The sequence below is a fragment of the Pseudochaenichthys georgianus genome, chromosome 19 (assembly GCF_902827115.2).
Source record: "Pseudochaenichthys georgianus chromosome 19, fPseGeo1.2, whole genome shotgun sequence".
NCBI classification, from domain to species: domain Eukaryota; kingdom Metazoa; phylum Chordata; class Actinopteri; order Perciformes; family Channichthyidae; genus Pseudochaenichthys; species Pseudochaenichthys georgianus.
The window spans coordinates 5,165,361-5,187,403 of record NC_047521.1 but is presented as its reverse complement, the minus strand read 5'-3'; the positions used below and the strand labels follow the sequence as shown (position 1 = coordinate 5,187,403).

At 38.9% G+C, this 22,043-nt stretch overlaps 2 protein-coding genes across 4 annotated transcripts in view; both read left to right on the top strand.

The window, feature by feature from the left end:
• Positions 1–1,919: 1,919 nt before the first annotated feature.
• Positions 1,920–13,635, top strand: LOC117465036 (sulfotransferase 2B1-like). Its single transcript, XM_034107879.2, is given in 7 exon segments — positions 1,920–2,185; positions 8,241–8,452; positions 10,019–10,145; positions 10,869–10,963; positions 11,062–11,200; positions 11,203–11,241; positions 12,301–13,635. Coding segments are annotated over 7 exon segments (861 nt in total). The 5' UTR covers positions 1,920–2,046; the 3' UTR covers positions 12,411–13,635.
• A 792-nt stretch (positions 13,636–14,427) lies between these two features.
• Positions 14,428–22,043, top strand: part of LOC117464871 (uncharacterized) — a 57,282-nt gene continuing 49,666 nt past the window's right edge. For 2 of the 3 annotated variants that reach the window (XM_034107600.1, XM_034107598.1), the window contains exons 1-2: positions 16,522–16,605; positions 18,296–19,041. In XM_034107600.1, coding sequence (XP_033963491.1) covers positions 18,307–19,041 — 735 coding nt within the window. In that variant the 5' untranslated portion in view covers positions 16,522–16,605; positions 18,296–18,306. Of the gene's footprint in view, positions 14,752–15,232; positions 15,326–16,521; positions 16,606–18,295; positions 19,042–22,043 lie in introns of those variants that run through there. The other variant, XM_034107599.2, reaches the window with a different exon arrangement.

Below are 22,043 nucleotides of genomic sequence, written 5' to 3'. Positions count from 1 at the left end.
TTCCATTTTACTGGTTTCCATTTACTTGCTTCTTTCCATATTCACCACACGATATTACTGTTTACACAATACCTTTGCTTTGCTTGTAATCCCGTGTTTGTGTGTGTGTTCTCCGTGTGTGTGCTCCTTGTGTGTGTGTTCCATGTGTGCTCCTTGTGTGTGTGTTCCAAAACTGTATGGGCCTTCCGGCGGAACCTCTCCCCAACACACATCGGTTCCTACCTTTATACCCACAGTTAATTGGCTCCTACAGCTGTGATCATGAGCGATGGGCTTTGTAGATACAGGTCCCGGGGTGAATCGTGGTGCAGGGGCCCTTCTCTTTTTGACCACAGGGCGATGCACGAAGATGGTGGGTATAGCCTCTGCTCTCAGCCTAGTCTTGCCCTTTCTTCTCTTGACAAACTGGTCTGCATCAACATGTGCCTGCGGAGTGACTTGAGGTTACTTCACACACAGAACAACTCAGTTGTGTCTGCCCACATACATATTCCATAGTGGTTGAATACACAGTATTAGAAAACACTTTATACTTACTGGACATGTTATACTCATTACATACTGTATATAAAATATGACCAAGAATGTGAGACAACTTTATAGAAATTCATATCACATCTGTTACTGATGCCATTTGTCATACTTTGTTAAACTCACAAATAATAAAGTTCCATAACTTCAGTTGGGAACAAAGACCACACCCCAAGGCAATAGGTGTGCTATATAGGTGTGTATGACCCTTTCTCCTGTCTGCTACTCCCTCTTTCAGCACAAGAACCAGAGGGGGATTCAATGGAGCCTGAATACCTGCACTGAGACCCTCACTCTCACCCTGAGTCTCAACTCTGTGTTTTTCAAGCATTAAACAAAACATTAAGCTTTCCCAATGGTGTGGTTTTCGTTTTGTGAAAAAGTGCAAATGCAGTGTTTGTATATAATTACATCACATATTTTGTTGCTGTTGGTCGTGAAATTGCTCCTGCTGACTTGAGCCAGCCATTTTTTCCTCCGCTCTGTGTCAGTGGGGAAGCCGTACATTCGTACTCCTTTCTCTGAGCGATTGGAGCATCCCCAGGCAGCACAGCAAACCATGGTGGCGACTAGGAGGCAGCACAGCAAACCAGGACAACACGGAGGAAAAGGCACCGACAAACTGCATGATATGCTATTCAATGTTTATTGAATTCCATGTATTTGCAATGGATGTTCCTAAAACAACACATTTAACATCATCATCATCATCATCATCATCATCATCATCATCATCATCATCATCATCATCATCATGCTGCTGCTGCTGCTGCTAGTCCTTTGATAGCCACCTGTCGGTCTCCTGTCCTTTCTGAAAGCCATAAAGATGACATTAGTCATTTAGATAACTTGTGTCCTCAATTACCAGGGGATTACTGAAACTACCATGAATTTAAGAAAATGGTAGAAATGAATCTAATCTGAATTGTAAAGCATTACTTTAGATCCCCTCCCTCTAAATGTATCAATAAACATTAGAAAGTGATGCTCCTGACTACCATACAACTTTAAGAAGATAATATTGGTTTTAAAGAATTCAAAGCTATAAATAAACAGCAACAGGCTCTTTAACCAAGGCACTGTTAGCCTAACATGTAAACTAGTTGTTCACACTAATCCTAATATTATTATATTATTAGCTAATTCTATTTTATTTTTTAAAACATATTGATGTAAATACATACACATATTGATTTGTTGTATAAATATTGCAAATCAAAACCTTTATTCACTAATGATTACCAAAAATCGTAGTTCTATCTCCTGTTATGAATGCATTCACATTGCCCGCCGTGAACTTCCGGGGAACGATCCTCGTCTACATGAACCACGTGACGATAACCGTTTTTGGACTTCCGTTGTCGTAACTCTTCTATTATATGGCTCTGGATCCGCCTCCTTGCTGCAGTCTGCAGCCAGACCCATCTCGTCGAGGAGGGGAAATTAAAGAATTGAGAAGCCTTTATAGACTGTATTTGGTATACATTTGCCCTTTTTTAAGAAGTTTCGAGGAGTATGACTGAGGCAGAGATGTACTCGGTGTACAAGGGGCTCCTCGTGCCCTCCATGCTGCATACGCCAGAGAGTATGACATACTTTGAAGAGTTTGTTTTTCGCCCTGACGATATCATCATTGTCACGTATCCCAAGTCAGGTCAGTTGTCACGCTGGGCACCATGTCTTCAATACTACCGTTTGGAATGTATTTCAGTTTAAAGACGTCACATAGAAAAGTAACGTTTTCTTGTCATGGTAAACACCTTTTTTTCCTGGACACGATGTCGGCTCCCGAAACATAGTTCGACTCGCACATGTAACCAGAACATTACACTTTGTAAGTCGCTTACTCTAGGCTACTTGAATTGTTTGGACTAACTTTCTAGTTTTACCCATTTGATCATAAAAGTCTAGTTACATAAAGGCAGAGGAGGGAGAAGTACTCAGACCTTGTACTTGAGTCAAAGAGGAAGAACCAGAGAGAAAAGTTGTGATTTCAAAAAGTTACTCAAGTAAAAGTACAAAAGTACAAGAATCAAAACATAGTTATAGTACCAAAAGTAGAAGTAGTCATTGTGCAGATTGGTCCATTTCAGAATAATATATGTTTTATCATTATTGATCATTAAAGTGTTATCAAAGCTGGTAAAGGTGCAGCTCAATGACTTTGTATACTGCAGGGTAGCTTGTGAATTTACTCCAGGTGGAACTAAATTCTGATTTAAGAGTTGTTTTTGATCCAAATCGGCAAAGTAACTAAAGGTAATAATAAATAAATGTAGTCGAGGAAAAGTACACTATTTACATCTGAATTGTAGTGAGGTAGAAGTACAAAGTGGCAAAAAATTGAAATACTCAAATAAAGCCTCAAAACTGTACTTAAGTACAGTACTTGAGTAAATGTACTTAGCTTCTTACACCAGTGCATAATGCCATTATGCGAGCGTATGTGGAAAAAGGTAGCTTTAAAAAAAATTAAAATCAAAACAAATCAGCACCTGGAACACATAACGTCTGCTGTGCTTTAAGCTACATATTGTAGGTGTACTTTGTTCCTCACTATTTGAGTAGCATTATTTTCTGCTTCCTCTGTCTCTACTGCTGGCCTGAGGGGAACAAAAAGGTGCAGCCTGACTGCCATAAAAGGGGAGCCAAAAGATATTAAGGAAAAACTGAATGTAAATATGACTAAAAGTGTCAAAAGAATGATCTATTGTGTGTAACATACTTTTACTCAAAATATATTGAAAGATTCAATTCAATTATACAATATGCCTCTATGTACTGTACTTAACTAGATTTTATATTTTCTGCTTTAAAGAGCCTGTGACACGGGTTTCACCCATCATCCAAACCCATCAATTTCAGTAAATATTGTCCCCTTGAAACCGTTACTGAACTGATTTTGGATATTTGTTCTTTGATAACCATTAATCTGCCCTTCAATGTTGACCATTTTATGGATCTTCTTGGGGATTCTTCAAGTCCCGCCAAATTATGTGTGACGTCATTGCGGGCACAGCGCTCCAGCTGCACCGTTCAGGATCCCAGCTTCTGCATGCAAACGCACGATGGCGCACACTGCAGCAAGCGATGACAGTTTAATTTTGAACGTGTCTGAGAGCTCATGAGGCTGAAGGATCGGTTTATGTTGTATCTGTTAGAAGTTTAGGAATTAGGTGCGTCAATATGGGCGATAATACGGTCATGTAGCCAGTGGTGGACTGGGACTAAAAATCAGCCCGGGACTCTCGACACTTCGGTACCGCTAGTAAGTTGTCAACGGGGGGAGTGGGGGATGTGCTAGTGACTTATCCGACCGGCCCACTTCGGTACTGGCCCATCGGGATTCGTCCCGATGGCCAGTCCGCCACTGCACCCAGCCCAGCCCACGTAAACTGTTAACGGGGGGAGCCTCGCTGCGGGGAAACGGTGGATCTTGGCCCTTTCTCATTTCTCTAACTCCCCTCCTCGACTTCTATCCTCAAGACTTAGTCCCGCCCACAGGAGATGCGAGCGGAGGAGCCAAGGAGAGAGAGGAGGGGAAGCAGCAGGCGGTTAGAGAAATGAGAACTCCTCTCCGCTGAGCGGTCATTTTAAAGAGACGTCCATTAATGATGACAGGAGGCACAGCAGCCTCTGTCTGATGGACAGATGTGTTCATGATGACTTCTATATTTACTTTGATTCATTCACAGTGCGGTATAATGAGACAATAACAGGCTACAGATGCGGGGTCGCTACAATGAGGAAAATAAATTACGGGCCAAAAGTTTTATTTACAAGTATTAAAAGTAAGCAGAGGACACCAAACCAACTGAGACCTGTCTGTCCGCTGCATCTACACACTGTACTACACACACCTACACACTGTACCACACACACCTACAGCTCCTAAAACAGGCTACAGCCGTTGTGTATTTTATTGTGAAGCACTAAATGGTTTTAGAAAAATATCGACTCTTTGTTTGTAGATATCTACTAAACTAAAGCAAATAAAGAGAGTAGGCTTGTTATACTGAGTGACATATATATTTTACACACTGCTCTGCTTTCTGCACGGACCTCACAGCTGTTCTCTCTGTAAACATCGACGCGATGAAAGCAGTTAATAGAATAATATCTTAGGGGGATGCATGCAGAGCTTTCATTGGCTAAGATAAGTCCGGCCGTGCGTCACGACTCTTTGAAACATCTCTGTTCCCGGAAATGCATCCACGAAGGAGCCGTGGAGGACCCATCAGTGTATCCTCGGTTATAGCTCCTCCAGAGAGCTTCCTCGACGCTCGATCCTCGGTCCTCGGAGTGCATTTAGAGAAATGAGATGTCCTTCAACATGGCGCGCTGAAATTCATTTCCGGGTCACTACCGGAGGACCGAGGAGTCGAGGAGGGGGATTTGATGAAATGAGAAAGAGCCCTAGTGTCCCGATCGGAGTGGGAATAATAATAATAATAATCATCATAATCCGTGCATTTTATCCATTAATTTCCCCAACATTGTGGTAAAAAAAAACACGTTTAATCCATGTTGGTGTACTACAACTACAAAAAGCATCAGTTTGTTTTTTCATCAGGAAATGCAGACCGGCTCAAACAAACGATTTTTAATCATCATCCTCACTCATCATTTAATGTATCATATGTTCGCCAAATTGACATGAGAGCACTAATAAATGTAGTTTAATCCACTTGAGTTTACAACCACAAAAATAATCTATTTGTTTTTATATCACATCCGACGGGAGGAAATTCAGCAGCTCTCACTACCGATTTGTAATCCTAATTTAATCATCATCTTCACCACGATAATTTATGTTTATGTTCGCCGAATTGACATGAAAGCACTGACACATATGAATATACTTTAGTCAACTTCATTAAAACGTTATTAGCGAACCTAAATTCACAATTTCTACGCATGACAACACACGTTGTCCGTGTTTGGCTCTCTCGCCGCACAGTGAAGCGTTCCCGCATTGACGTCACTTCCGGCTTCCCCCAAAACTTCAAAATTAGTCAAAGGAATTTCCCCGCGATGTATCGGAACGGTATCGCACCTTCTTTTTTAAGCTGACGGTTCGAGATTACTAGTAGCCCAATATTTCATTGCACAACAGTTGTTGGGAGGCTGTCACAGGCTCTTTAAATAAATCATAATCCCATCCAACTGACACATTTTTTGCCAATTGCTACTGATTTTTTACAGAAACTCACAATGTATTATAAACAATAATAATACATTTGACGAATATAATATTAATTTGTAGAGCGCGTTGAAAGGTATGAAGCCAGAATTGGGTCAATATTCTAGCGCGCAAAACAAGCTACGCACGAGCGAAAAATGTGCTTTTACACGCGCATAAAATGACCCTGGCGCGCAGATTAAACCCCCGCGAGCAGCTATGCGCTAGCTCGCGAGAGTCTGTCTGCGCACGCGTGAAAACTTTCTGACACTTTGGGGCGGAGCCACTGGACTTTGATTGACAGCTGCCAAGAAGCCCGGAGTTGCCAGGTTTGATCAACTACCAAGAGCCGAGGAGTGACAGCAGCAATATTAGTTGGACGAGATTTATTGGTGAAGTTGTCCATAAAAAAACTATTATATTCGTAAAGTGTACAGCTAATATATATATATATATATATATATATATATATATATATATATATATCACTTAATTTGATATAAAACAATATATTTTTGAGTGGGCTGTATCTGTCGAAATCTGCTAGCTACTGTCTGCTCTAAGCACCTTACAATAGGTAGGAAACATGAAGGTCCACAGTGTTAACATGTAGAAAATAAGTTCTCATTCATAACACTCCGTTCGATGTCTCACTATGGGATGCACCATCGCGGAGCAAACAGAAGCATCAATCTCATTACGCCAATCCTGATTGGCTGGTCATCTTGACGTCAGCGTCAGGGAATCCACCCCCTATAAGTAGCTTGCGCTACGTCGCATGCGTCATTCAAACACCTCTTCTCGCTTCAGAGCACATCTCGATTGTAGAGATGCCTGATGTGACGTCACACGCGGGTGGTCTTTTTTTATGCGGAAGTAAAAATGTCATACAAAAACGACGCCAGATGTCACTGTAGTGTATATTTCTGTATATTTTTTTGAAAATCTAGTACATCATGTTCCTACACATTTATTCACTGGGGTCTCTAACCTGCAAGTTGCTCTTTAACCTAGAGGCCGTTTTATGATAACGTTTTGGTATAATTGGCCATTTTTATGACGATAAATTCTAGGTCACAGGCTCCTCCAACAGTGCAACACAATAAAACTGAAAAATGTAAATACAAAAAGAAAAATAGTAAAAAAGTGCAATAAGAGTCCATATGCAAGTGATTGAATATGATATATTAGATAAATAATTTCTAAATTACAGCCAGATACATTTTGTGGATGTTGTTTGAAAAGTTCAGGGGTCTTTTGTAATTTCCGAGGGCTTTCTTCCTGAGCCGCTAGGAGTAAAGGTCCTCCATGGATGGCAGCTCCGTCCTGGTGATGTTCTGTGCAGTTTTCACCACCCTCTGTAAAGCTTTACGATTGAGGGCGGTGCAGCTGCCGTACCAGGCTGTGATGAGCCAGTCAGGATACTCTCTATGGTGCACATGAGGACATGCAAATATGTTTGTTGTCTACAACAAAGACAACCAATTATCTTAAAATATATATATATATATATATATATATATATATATATATTTAGTTTTACATTGTGATGCAAAATAAATAAATAATAAATAATCCTTATATTTATTATAGCGCTTTATCAAAGACTCTCAAAGCGCTTTACAAATACACATTACATATACAGATCATACATGTAATGGTAATCTACTGTGGACAATACCCACAGGAGCAAATTCGGGTGAAGTGTCTTGCCCAAGGACACAACGGCCTGACGCAGTGGGGCGGGAGCGGGTTTCGAACTGGAGTTCCCCAACGCCCCCTTGATCTGATGATCAAACGCACAGTGCGCCACCCGTCCCTTGGTACCCTGTGTATTAATTCATTGCTTTACATTTTTTTCATTTAAATTCCGCCCTGTCCCTCGCTCCAATGGCCATTTAATTTAGTAAGTTAAAAGCAAAAAGGCCTCTCGAACGCTCTTCCGTTTACGTGTTTAATAAAAAAAAAACAATTGGACGGTAGATACACGGATTCAATCACACAATTACAAGATCAAGACTTGATAAAAAAAACTTAATTTGTAAAAAACAAAACATATAAATATTTATCCAATGTTAGTTTCCCTATATGTCAGTTTTAAAATGGGAATATTATTATCTTTCTTATTGCTCATGAAAGTAAGAGGACAAAATGAACTTTTAAACTTAACGTGATTCTAAGAAAAAGACAGAAAATGTTGCCCTCAAACACCCTTCTTTGTTTTCCTTTAATATGTGCTTTATTATTTCCATGAACTTTCATGTACAGTTCATGCATTCATTTAATTCCCCAGTTATTATTGTAACATTACATTTCAGGAGCACTTATTTCAGAAGGCCAACATAATCATCAACAGTTCAAGTGCTGGCTTGTCTGAGAATTTGCCGTGTCTTCTACATTTTCTGTCTATCTCCACTGTCAAATCAAGCATTATAGTCCAAAAAACAATGTTAAATAAAAAAAGGATGATTAACTTTTCATTAATGTAACTATACCTGTGAATTTACCTCTTGTTTTCTTTGTTTAGGTACGACATGGACGCAGGAGATTGTCCCTCTGATCATGAGTGGAGGAGATCCAGCATCTGTGGAGACTCTTCCTAACTGGGAACGTGTTCCCTGGCTGGAGGAAATGACGGCCTGCACATTTAACCTTGAACAGAGGGCGTCTCCACGAATGTTAGCCACACACTCCCCGTACAACATGATGCCTCCATCCTTCTTTGAAGTGAAGCCCAAGGTATCAGAATCAGAAATACTTATATCATCTCAGGGCGACATTAGTTTTAAAAGATAAAATAGGATATTAATGAAAGTTAAATGTCCAATAAAAGATCAAATAAGATACAGTATATAAACACAAAACATGTAAGTAAAATGTCCAATAAGATAAAATAGCACATATAAGAACCAAAGTTAAATGTCCAATAAAAGATCAAATATGATATTTTTAAGAATGACTAAAATGTCCAATTACAAATAAACAAGATATAATCATCAGAATTAAAGTTAAATGTCCAATTACAAATAAACAAGATATATAATCATCAGAATTAAAGTGAAATGTCCAATTAAAGATAAAAAGTCAAGTGCCAGATTGACTCAGAGGGCCTGACGCTCAGTCTGATGGACTTCCTGTGGCGCTCTGTGGTGCATCTTCGTGAAATGACTCGAATGACTTAACTTAGGTTTGCCTGACCAGCATGTCATGGAGTGGGTGGGACACATAGGGTGCGTTTCACTTCTCTTAATTTTCATCTCCTCGCTCCTCGGGTCTCGGTATCACCGGAAGTTGATTTTGTCTGCGCCATCTTGAGTACCGTCCCAGTGGCCTTATTGCCTTATTTGTGCCGGAGGACCGAGGAGCGATAACGGAGGAGCGATAATCGAGGACCTACCAGACCATCCTCCGGTGAAATCCTCAGACACTCGCCCCCCCTGTCTGACGATCAGCTGTGCGGCGTCATCACAAACGGACGTCGCTTCACGTGACGCTCCGGAGGAAACGACGTCCCATTGCTCTTAAAACTCATTTCCCTGCTTTTCGTGCTTTCCTTGCGTCCCTCCCTGCTTCCCTGGTGGGAGGGACTAGACGCAGGGAAACGACGCAAGTGAGGGACACAAGGAATCCATTTAACCGAAGTGAGATGCATCCATAGTCTAAAATGATCCGTACCTTGGACAGTGTAGCGGCCGAAATAACTTTTAGTTTAAAAGTATGATTGCCGCTGAGGCACCAGATAGCGAATCTTACGCAGGGAATGATCCAAATCCAGACAAGATCGTCAGTTCTGTGCATTTTATTCCTATCACAAAGGTACAATGAACAGGTTTACTTTCCTTAAGCTTTCCCTATGGCTTGCTTGCTTGCTTGCTTGAATCACCCTGATAGAAAACGTTATGCTCTACTAGTGCTCTGGCTCCCACCACCACCTGTCTCCAATATATACAATTACACCAGGTTCCCTAATCACCCAGTGCCCAAAGATGCCTTCAAAATAAAAGCATAAAACTACTTTAACTAACTACAATAATATCTCTAAATAATAGAACATTTACTATACACAAAAACAATAAGAAAACAAATGTTAAACTATTAAATAATATATAGCTCCAACAGACAGCGTCGTCTTTTTTGACACAGCTGTCAAAGATCATGTACTTTTTGTCTAGGCAGTAAGTGAGCCATGAATGCTATGAGGACGTTCTTAACGGAACAGATTCAAATATCACACACAGTTTGTTTGAAGAAAAGTGTCTGCATAGATCCATCATTTAATTAATGGATGTTGTATTATCCCTGCAGGTCATCTATGTGACGAGGAACCCCAAAGATGTGTTTGTATCTTCCTTTTTTTATCATAGGACGGCTTCCTTCCTGGTAAACCCAGGCCCACAGACCGACTTCCTCCACAAGTTCCTTGATGGAAAAGGTTGTCGTCACTTGTCACCTATGCTCTTCATATTTATTAAAGATGCAATGTGTAAGATATGGCAAGAGTTATAGTTTTGAACATGAGGGGGACAAAGAAAGAGCTGCTTTGAGTGGCTACAATACACCTATGGTCCATGTTCAGTTTGATTCTTTGTTGGTGCTCAAATGGGCTGATGCCACACATGAAGATATTATTTGAGTAGATCTAGATTGTGTGATAATCTGTCAGTACAATGAAATAATTCAACTTAATGAAACATCTTGAAATAAGAATGATTGAAATAAGATATCTGAATGCTATAAAAGTGACAAAGGTCTTAAAATAAACAGAAAAACATAGTCAAAACAATATCATCAATATACCATCATTAGCATGCCATTTGACAACACCTTTTGAAATGAACATGAAGATAATTAACATTGACAATGTAAACAATAATTATACCTTCTACAGTTAGCCTCATAGGGCCATGCACCTAGCACATAACATTTGGCACTGAATAATACTGAATGGGAAATATTATAATTAAATTATACAAATATTATTTCTTACCAGCTCTCAGAATTTCAGCACGTTTATATAATCTTTTACTGCTGTTAGTTAGTATTATTACTTTATCAGTAGTAGAGATGAAATGCTGACCCTTATTTATTGGAGAGTTATAATTATAGTTATAATTATGCATAATAATTGAATACTTGTGTCTTCTTTGCTTTCCAGTTATGTTTGGCTCATGGTTTGACCATGTGAAGAGTTGGCTGAATGCTGAGGATAAAGAGCTCATCCTGCACATCTCCTATGAAGAGATGATATTGGTGAGACTCCGGAACAATCCTCAAATCCTTACAAGAATACAGTCTATATACTGGGAGAGCCACTGCAGGACTATGAGCTTATCTGTGTTTCTCTGCAGGACCTGAAGGACTCAGTGGGCAGAATCGCTCAGTTCCTGCAGAAATCTCTGGACGATGAAGCGATCGAGAAGATAGCCGACCGATGTTTGTTCAAGAACATGAAGAAGAACAACATGTCAAACTACTCTGGCGTTCCTCGTAATTCATGGACCAGACAAAGTCTGAGTTTCTCAGGAAAGGTGAGTGTTAATAATTAATACATACAGCACGCATTTAATTCCAGTATTATCAATTTTGATCTATAAAGAGAAGAGCCAAACTAATGTTCTTTTGTCTGTATTATCACATAATCGAAATGACAACCAAATACAATATACGGGGGGTCCGCGGGGTCTTAAAAAGTATTAAAAGTTGATAAATCAATTTAGTGAAAATTAAGGCTATTAAAAAGTATTAAACGGCATTTTCCAAGGTTTTACATTTTGTAGCTTGTTTCCAATAGGTATATAAATTGTCCAGAGAGGTTGTGTTCTACAGTCTGCCCGAATGTAATCATGGCGTAGGTGTGTAGTGTGATTCTGTGCAGTTTATTTATGGCATCCCGTTGGATGTGACGTCACCTGAACAGGACATCGCACGCTCACTGCTTGATAGCGAGCGAAGCTCCGTTTACGCCGGTTGTTGAACAACATCGTTATGGGGAAATGCAAGTGGTTCCAAATGGTTGGAAGATAAGGAGGGAGGACAATCAATACTGTGTATAGTCAATGTGAGGTAAAGTGTGTCGCCAAGGTAACCGGTTAAAACTCCAAGTGGCGATGAGGTCTTAAAATGTATTACATTTGACTTCAGGATTCCTGCTTATACCCTGATATAACTCAAACGCATTACTCGTGGCATTCATTTACATTTTTTAGACAATTTAAACTAGTTTCTTCAACAAGGTGAAATGTTCCTCCAACACATGATGTTTATAATGACAAATACTTATACAGCAATGCCTTCAGCCTGGTATTATCTGTATTTGGATAGAAAACATCGATAGGTGCAATTCCCTTTTTTTAATGAATACAAAAAAAACCAGTGGTTGATATGTTTGTCTTTGTCTATTTAAACTCTGATGAAGACACAGGTACATAATAAAAAGGCTGCAGTTCAGTCATGTGCTCCAGTTCCCTTCTATTTCCTTATGATTCAGAGGCATTCCGCTGAAAGACACGAGGACAACTTGTTTCAACAGTTTCACATACCTTTCCTTCAAATGATCTGATTCCTTTTTTTTCCATGCTGTGTTTCAGGCATTGCTGGAGACTGGAAAAACCAACTAACAGTGGCAGAAGCAGAGTACTTTGATTCTGTTTACAAAGACAAAATGAAAGATGTGAAAGTGGGATTTAAAAACACTTAATGGAAATAATTAAGTCATTCCTCTCTGTAAGGATACTCTAAACCCTCTATGTGGTCACACTCCAGTAGGTACCTCCAGGAGAACATTTGGCATTGCACAAAAAAGCAAGTCACTGTCATGGCTGGTAAAATGTGTTTTTAAAAGTGCTTTCTAACGTACTTCATACTGACTGTGCAATTAACAATAGAGTATGCTATTACAGTATGATCGAGCAATACAGCTTTTTTGGACAATTTTTTTACATCAATTGAGACTTTAACGAGTAAATGTTGGAAAACATTTTTTTTACAAAAGTCAATCAATATTGAATTATTGATAGTTTACATTGTTGACCAAAACCGACATATCGTCTCACATACTGTTACTCTACTATTGTTATTGGTTGTGTGTTGTCGGTGGCCAAATACACAACATAAAAATGTTAAGGAAATTACTATTAATTTCCTTAACATTTTTATGTTGTTTCTTTGTTTGTAAGCCTCGAGAAAAAATAATACATTTAAATAAAATCCAGATTATATCTCAGTTAACCACATCCAAATAAACTAACATTGTTTTGTTCTTCAGAGGCACATCACTTCATTATTAGTTTAATGAAAAGACAACAGTCTGATATACATTATATTATCAATTTAGCTGTTAGTCACCAATCTCTCCATAACAATGAAACAGCGGCCTCTACTGGCGAGTTAGGGATGGGTAAATCAGGAGTCACCCATTAACAGTCAAACATGTTTTAAACTAGTACACAACCACAGCAAGGAGAGGTCCTTGAACATGCAGTCATAATTGAGCACAACAGATATTAGGCTGGTTGGTCAAGTGGTATTTGAGTTTATCCCGGCGGTGCTCACACACACCATCACAAGAGAAAAAACAGTCTTGATGAGGATCTTATATCCCCAAGGTGTAATTTGAGAGTGCATTGAGAGAGAACGCTTCTGTGTATTAAATGAAACTAGAGTGATGCATCTAGTAATGGAAAAGTCTAGACAATGAGTTTAAACTGGTTTTGAAATGGTCTCAATTCAATAATGATGCCTCTATATTGTTATGAGTGTGTATTAGCCCCTTTGTATGTTATATACTCTTGAGCTGAAAATTCATTATCTTTGCGAAATATTTTTTTGATTTTTACATTTTTCTTTCTTTCAGACATTCCTTTATTATAGCATCTTTAAATACCGATCATGTATATTGATTAATAAATAAATATTTCTCTTAAGGCTCTGAGTTTCTGTTTCCTAAGCTGCAGTTAGCTTACCATTCTCTTTCGTTTTCTCTTTGTATTGGTGAGTCTGTTTTATGCTTTAAAAAAACCTAACATGTAAACAATATGCTTTAGATAATATGCTTTTAGATAATATGCTTTTATAAGCCTTTCCCTGCAAATTGAAATATACTATAATAACCAACTTAGAAAATACATATAATATATATTTAAGTTTGTTATATTAATATGCAATCAAATGTTTTTCATTCTACTTTATTGAATAATTTCACCTCTATTTCCAGTTAGTTATTATTAACAATGCAGTTTACAATGTAGAATCCAGTCAAACATTGATGTCACTTTTAACCTAATGCTGCATTCAGGCTACCGGTGGAAAAAAACCATCTTCAGTTTAGCGCTCCATTAAACCTATCAACTCGATAGTTTAATATGAGTTTATTCGTCAATTTGTGTGCAACCAAACTGCCGTTCACACTTGAAATATTAGAAATAAGAAAGGGGTGATACCATGGGTGATACGAATTGACTTTAGCAGACTACAGCCTTAGATATAATTTGATTACTAATTATGACAAACTTTCACGAACAAAAATACATGACAATACAACATCCCAATCATCAGGAAGCGTGCACTAGAATAAAGCTGCGATAAACATTCTTTGTTTTCGAAATAATTTATATTTATGGGAATGTTTCTAAAAAACATTTTCAACAATAGTCGACATTTATTTACGACTTTTTTCCTACAACCTGAACGCAGCATACATTAGCTCGGTCTCAGGCTAATGTTGAAAACAACACAAGCAACATTTGATTTTAGCTCCTTAATTTCATACCATGCGACACTTAATTGCAGCAGTGGTACAAAACCAAATTAACTATAATGTGAAATTGGATATTTTTATCGATTAGTTTGACTTAGAGCTAAGTACTACTTCTGGTATTATTTACTAACGTTAGCCGGAATAGCAGCTCCGCTAACTAAAGTAAATCAACCCATTAGCTTTGTATCGCCATGGTAATTTTCTTCAGCAGACAGAGACGGAGGATGTTGAATGAAAGCGAAGATGTACACTCGACAACTGCAGCTAAAGGGCACCATAACAGGTAGCTGGAGAGTCACTCGTGGTTAACCGTGTATTTTCGATAATATAACTGTTGCTATTACGTTTTTCGTATTGTCAACACGTATATTAACTTAGTTGGTGAACCTTAACCATACGTTTTGTCTGGTTGCACGCGCGTTCTGACATAAAGTGTAAATACCATCGACTGGTAAATACGTTACCGCCTGAAGGGGAGGGGCAGAGCGTCATTGTTTCCCCCCTTAATCTACCGTGGTGTCAACTGCCTGAATACATTTACTCAAGTACACAATCTTAAAATACTAATACTTTATTTGCTATTTTGTCATTATACCCCATTACAAATGTAGAGGTTAATAGTGTACTTTTACATTTCTACTTTTAGTTATTTTGCAGATTGGGATTAATGATATGAAATATAATCGACACTTAAATAAGATTGACCGAAATACAAGATGTCATAATCTCTATTTACACTCTTATATTTGTGTCTTCATCATCAGTTGATGTGCTCTCCACATAATGTAAGCTACAACAGGCCTAACTGTGAGGAAAGGACGACACTAACAAACAAGTCTCAGATTGACCAAAGCAAGGTATGTGGACTTCTGCCATTTGTATTATAGATTTTCATTAAAGGGGCCCTATTATGCTTGTTGTGGTATTCCATTTCCTGTTTGTGCATGTATATGGTCTGCAAAGGCTAACGTCCCAAAGTTCCCTCCAGAGGGAGTTTGTCTCCCACTCACTCCCCCAACCCTGCCTGATACGCCTTGATTGGATATTGACATCACAATGTAAGACATAACAGACAGAGGGTGAAAGGAGGTGCTGCAGCACAGGCATTATTAGAAAACACATTCAACATTAAAGCATGAAAACATGTCACAGTTAAGGCACACAATACAAAACTCAAGGTGAAAAGGACCATAATAGTGCCTTTAAATGCACACCAAGATTTTCACTGGTAATTGCTGATTATACACGTGAACATCTGTAGGGTTTTAGGGAGTACTGCTGCTAATTTGAAAAAGTAGTACTAAGCCTGTCCTCCAGACAGAGTTATAGAAAATCTGGTACAATGCCTCAGGGGAAAATATATGTGGGTGTTAGCCCTGTGTATCCTGCTCCACAGACTTCTGTATCCTGATCCCATTGGCCAGTTAAAGCACACGGCAGCTGAATCTTTGATTCAACGAGGGAAACTGGAAGGCTACATACATTCTGCTGGTTGTGAACAGGTTGTTCATTAATCTGTCATTATGGACCGGCATGTGACACTTTTTCAGGAGTTCCCAGTGCCGAAGTGGCATTCTTTGGCTCAGTTTAGTTTCCTAAGGTGCACGTTTTACACAACTGTTTACGGGAATTGGCTGGCAGGAATGTGAAACTTAAAGCCATTTATCTCCTCTTCCTTCCTCCTTCACATTCTGTGTTTTGTTCCCTTCTGTTTGTTATTGACGTCCCCGTACAACCGGTTTTACTTTACTGAATGCCTTTAATATCTGGTCTGTGCACATATCCATTTACCATAAAAACCTGAATGACTGATTGCCGTGGACTCATTATTTACTGCATGTAATATCTGGGGCTCTGTCGCAACCCCAGCTGTTGGTGCCTTTTATTACACCTGCGTCATGGTGCGTAACCATTTCCAGGAATATGAGAGTGTTGCCTTTGGTAACTAACAGCCATAGACTTGTATGCCTGATCTTACTTTCAGTTTCTTTTCTCTGTAACTGCTCAGAAAGGAAAGCAGGGGGGGGGGGGGGGTAGAGTATATAAGCCCAAACAGGAAGGCTGCTGCTTTAGTTTGTACACAGTAGTTCAGCTTCTGAGGGAGATGAACCACATATCTTGGCATTTGAAAGAATAGGTAAGATGGAGCCAATCTTTTTATTATTTTTCATGCAAATTTGTGCTGTTCACTTTAGTCTATCCATGTGTTTCTGTATATGTCAGGAATGCTATCCGTAAGAGTTTCTGTTTTTACTACCTGTCCTTCAATGCCATGAATTATGAACAAATTGAACAAATTAAGAAAATACAGTATACTAAGTTTGGGTCATATCAAAGATGTGTAGATATGTGTTAACCTTTTCAACACTTTGGTATCAGTGACAACATTGTTTGTTATGCTGTCCGTCAGCTTTGCATTTCAAGGCTAAAACATTGATGGTGCATTGGGTGTGCCTCTGACACTGTCTGGTTATCTGGCTCAAATGTCACCACGTCACTATAATGCAGCCTTTAAAACAAGGGAAGTACAAAACTTATCCATATTACTGTTTAACTTTATACAACGGGGAAAAAACCACTTGTGGTTTGTTACTTAAATGTACAAACATACATTTTGTCATTTATTGTGTTGTAACTTATTTTTAGTAGTCAGTTAGTAATTAGTATACTGTATATGTTGATGCTAAGCTAAAATTAGCACAATTTCTCTAAATCGCCACCAAATTTCAAACAATACAAATTCCTTATATTGAAATACATATATATATATTTTTATTATTTGTATTTTATTTTAAGGATCATTCTCTGTTGGATATGTACAGGGTTGTGAACGTGACTTTTCAAATGTATTCCTTTACAATGACTAGTAACATGTAAGAAGAATGTAATCAGAAACCTAATGTAATAAAGGTTCTGATAAAAGTAATGCAACCTGATTACTTTCCATTACTTTTGGTTTATGTCATATAAAAGAACGCATTATTTCATTTATGTCAAATAAATAACAATAGGATGGCTAACAATAAGGTGTATTATGTAAGACAGCAGAACAATGTAACCTTAACAAAGAAGAAACCCAGATATTTAGTATAAATTAGTCACCTTAAATTATAGTCTATGCCTTCAGAACAGTATAGCTTACACATGCTGTTTTAGTTTAATACCTGAATTTAAAGCAAACACAGTATCTTTGTTTAATGGATCAGGTCTCTACCCATTGCATTAAAAAAAGATATTTCAAACAAAGAACGATGAAAGTAGCCTAAAGGAAAACCAAAATGAAAATTCAGGCAGTACTTCTACCTATAATATATCGATCTTTATTTGAAAATCAATTGTTGTATGGTAAACCTGCTAGTGATCCCCATTTTTAAATGGTCATTTGAGTACGTTTTTTTTTTTTGTAACTGTAAACCACTGTAAACATTTACATTTATTTGGTATCCTGATAATCCCATTACATGAAATCTGTTGCTCCCCATCCCTGGATACGTTTGTGTGGTGTGTGCGCATTTTAAAACTCATTACTTTTAATATAGTTTAATAATTAAAATACAGACTACTGCTAAACTTATTTGCAGTGTATATGTATTGTTTTTCTTTATTCAAGAAAATGTACAGTTTTTTTGACATCACATATACACATATACATAGGTATAATAAACAATTTCAAAAAATATATACATAAGTGAATAAAGAAATATAAAGAAAATAAATAATTATATATATAATAAAAAAGGTATAATTTCAAATAAGATATTTATCAAATACAAATTTGGTTTTGATTGTGTTTATCTGTTATTGATAGTGTTGTTATTTCCCGACAGCATCACTCATAATGGAGGTCCTGGAGAATATAGTGGCGATGGTGAAGCAGCACCCAGCTGGGATCCCCCTGAAAAAGCTAGCTGTAACCTACAACCAGACATACCACAAGAACCTGACTTTATCCTCCCTGGGCTTCGATTCTATCGCAAACCTGGTTGCCTCTATGCACAGGGATCTGGTTTTGGAGGGGGATACAGTGCATTACAAGAACCATCCCAGTAGTCGTCTGGCAGCAGCTGGGCCATCAGCAAAAGCCTCAGATGATAAGGAGAATAAAGAGAGAACGTTGGAACATATCGTGACCATGATGACAGAACACCCACATGGGATTCTTCTGCGGATGGTGGCTATATTCTATAGCCAGAAATACCACCACAACATGGCCCTATCCTCTTTGGGCTTCAAAACGATTTCCTGCTTGGTAGAATCTTTAAAAGAAGATTTAGTCGTAAAAGGGGACATGGTGTTCCATAAGATGTTCCAGCCTCAAAATCAGCCGGTAGCCGGGAAGACAGCAAAAGCCAGAGAGGACAGCAGACCTGCAACACCACAGAGACCTGCAACACCACAGAGACCTGCAACACCACAGAGACCTGCAACACCACAGAGACCTGCAACACCACAGAGACCTGCAACACCACAGAGACCTGAAACAACTATCTGTCTCCCTGTTAACCCACTCTTTACTGCGACCCAGCCATTGGTGAAGTTGACCCAGGAGCAGCTCTTCCAGAGAGTCAAGGAGGTGAGTTATGAAGACACATTCACAAATTGACCACATAGTATTTTTCCTTCAATGGTCCCCTGTCCCTACAGCAAAGGGAAAGTGCTGATACAAAAGAAAGTTATTAAAAACATTCGTTTCACAAAACTCGACATAAACCAATGCACCGTGACAGAAGGGAGGTGAACATGTAGACATTTCACATTGGTGAGAAATAGTTTCGCAAGTCACAATGCTTCTGAGGATGCAGCTAGCTTGTTAGCAAGGCACAGTAACAATCCATATGAAAAACCCAAAACGTAAAAAAAAAGAATTAAAAAAGATTCAGCAATATTCCAAATTAGATGGGCACTATTGTTTCTATTACTTCAAGTGGAAAAGTTCTATATTTGTATGGACTTTTACTATTTCTCAGTTCTGGATTAACACACATGGCACTGTAAGTATGTAATGCAGCACAGGGTTTCCCACACATAGACTATACTTGGGCGGGCCGCCCAGGTATATTAACGGCCGCCCAAGTATATTTCGCGACCCATTTAGGGTTTTTTTTTATTTATAATTTTTGAATAATTTTTTTTTTTATAATTTTTTTTGTATTCGTCCGTGACCACGACGCCATCTGCGATCGATTAACTTGTGGACAATGATCCCTCGCTCCCTTGCACTGATCTCGCCTCCTTCTGGCCTGTTAAGTGGCCTGCCTCACACAGGGTGACTGGCTGTCCACATGATGTGGCCTGCCGACATGGCCACTGTCATACAGATCATAAATCAAAGCCCTTGATTGGTCTCTGTGTGTCATTCAAGCTCGGGATAAGTTCAGCTCAGGTGAGGGAAAGGACTCTCTGAGTGTTTAGATAGTTAACTTAGTCTAAGTTCTCAGTGGGTCTCAAACGGTGTGGTCACCAGTTATGTAAACACATATTAAGGTGAAAAAAGGTAAGATACACTTTTAAAACTTGTTGAGAGAAAACTAGTCTTTGCTGCTGCCTCAAAGAGGAGCAGGGGGGAGAGGAGGGAGACAGGAGAGGCTGATTCAGGAGCACAGACACACTCACAACTATAAATGAACCAAAAATAAATTAATAAACAAGTTTCAGTGTTTTTTTCATATTGGAAATGATATGTTATTGGTTATGGCCATGATTTTATGATTATTGAAATGTATACAGTTCTGTTTAATATAGGTGTTTCCATAGATCTAGTCTCTATATTTTCCCCTCAAAATGCACCAGATTGATGCATTTAACTCCAAAATAAAAAATAAAATCTTACCGGGGGGGCATGCCCCTGGACCCCCTAGAGGATTTGAGGTCGACCCCCACTAAAAATCACATGGATAGGCTCCTAAATACATTTATAAATACATTTATTTTTTTAAATAGTAACCCATTTCCATATGTTCATGTGCAGGTAGCCCTGCCTGTACCTGTTCGCTCTGCCATTGCGTGAAGGGTCTGCTAACAAGAGACCAACAGAAAGGTTAATGTTGTTGCACGTCACCTCACGTGACCCCCCACCTCACGTGACCCCCCCTACCACCACTACCTATTTCAGATATGTGGGAAACAGATCTGTGGGAAACACTGGCAGTTAATGGACCAGCACCAGAGGTGTTCCCATACACACAGGCATTGGAGCTGTTCTTCATGAAATCCCAGAAGGATGAAGTGCTCTGACAAACAGTGCCATCTTTGCGCAAAATGATTATACAGGAATGAAAAGTCAATAAATAAACATGTTGTTAAAACTTTTTTAACTTTAACTTTAACTTTTCTTTAACTTTTTTAACCCCCCCCCCCAGAGAATAGGAGGAATGGGGGTCAATTGGGGATCAATAGCACTATTTTCTGGGGCCAGGGCCTCCACTCATATGTTCATTTGGCTGTTAGACAATGTGAGCATAGAAGCTTAGAAAGAGTTAATTCATTACATGTCACTTGTTATGCAACAGGGCAACACCCTAATTCATCTACTAAGGCTATAATAAGACACATGAGAAACAGTCATCTACTTGTGTTCTGATGCAGAGGGAAGTAGTGTTGTGCCCTGAAACATGCAAAACATTTGGAAACAAAAACTTTAAACGTCTCAAGTGAAAACACAGTGCAGATCCAGGCCGATTACTGAAACTGGAGGCATGGTGTTTCATCTTAAAAAGGTACATTTTGCCTTTGTAAACAAATGTGATTAAAGAGTTTAAGTTATGGATAGAAAAAAAGGTATTTGAGGGTAAACCAACCAATCATATTTTACAAGCTTATACTGGTGCAAACAAACCTATAAAAGCATTAAAGAGATATAAAGCTACAGAAAATAACTTGTATAGAGCTGTATGTTTCTTCATTGAGCTTATCTAACAAAAAAAATGACCTTTAAAGGTGACATGTCATGCTTTTCCGGTTATTGCCCGTCCCCTTGTGTGTTATGAAGGTTTTTATGCATGTAAACGGTGTGCAGAGTCAAAACCCTCAAAGTACACCATGTAGGGAGTAAAACTCTAAAACAGAAAATACCTCCCCAAAACGTCCGCGGAGCCGTTACGTTAAGCCCCCGCTGATTGGTCCAAATTGACCAATCCACGGACTTCCTCACACTCAGTGCATGCAGCTCTGCTAATCTCTCCTCCCTGGCTGCTGCTGATAACAGACAGTTGGGATCGCGGCGTCATTCTCTCTGCAGACCCATTCTCACAGCATCTATCAACCTTTTTCTTACTCAATATCAAGCCACACTTATTGTTTTTACTTCGGCTGTGACTTTGTGTGTGCTCAGGGTGAGTTTGGCTGTGTATCGCTAAACAAGGAAATCACACCTCCACGGAGCTTAGCACGATTCACAACGTCCCGACTGGTCCCGACCAATCGGAGCACACTGGGCTCACAGGGAGGGGGGGGCAAGAGCTGCAACGAGCCGTTTAGTGGAGAGAGTGAATACACATACTTTACAGAGACGCTGTATGCGAAACCAATGTGAGTTTGAAAAATTGCACAGTATAAATCTATTCTAGTAGACCTCAA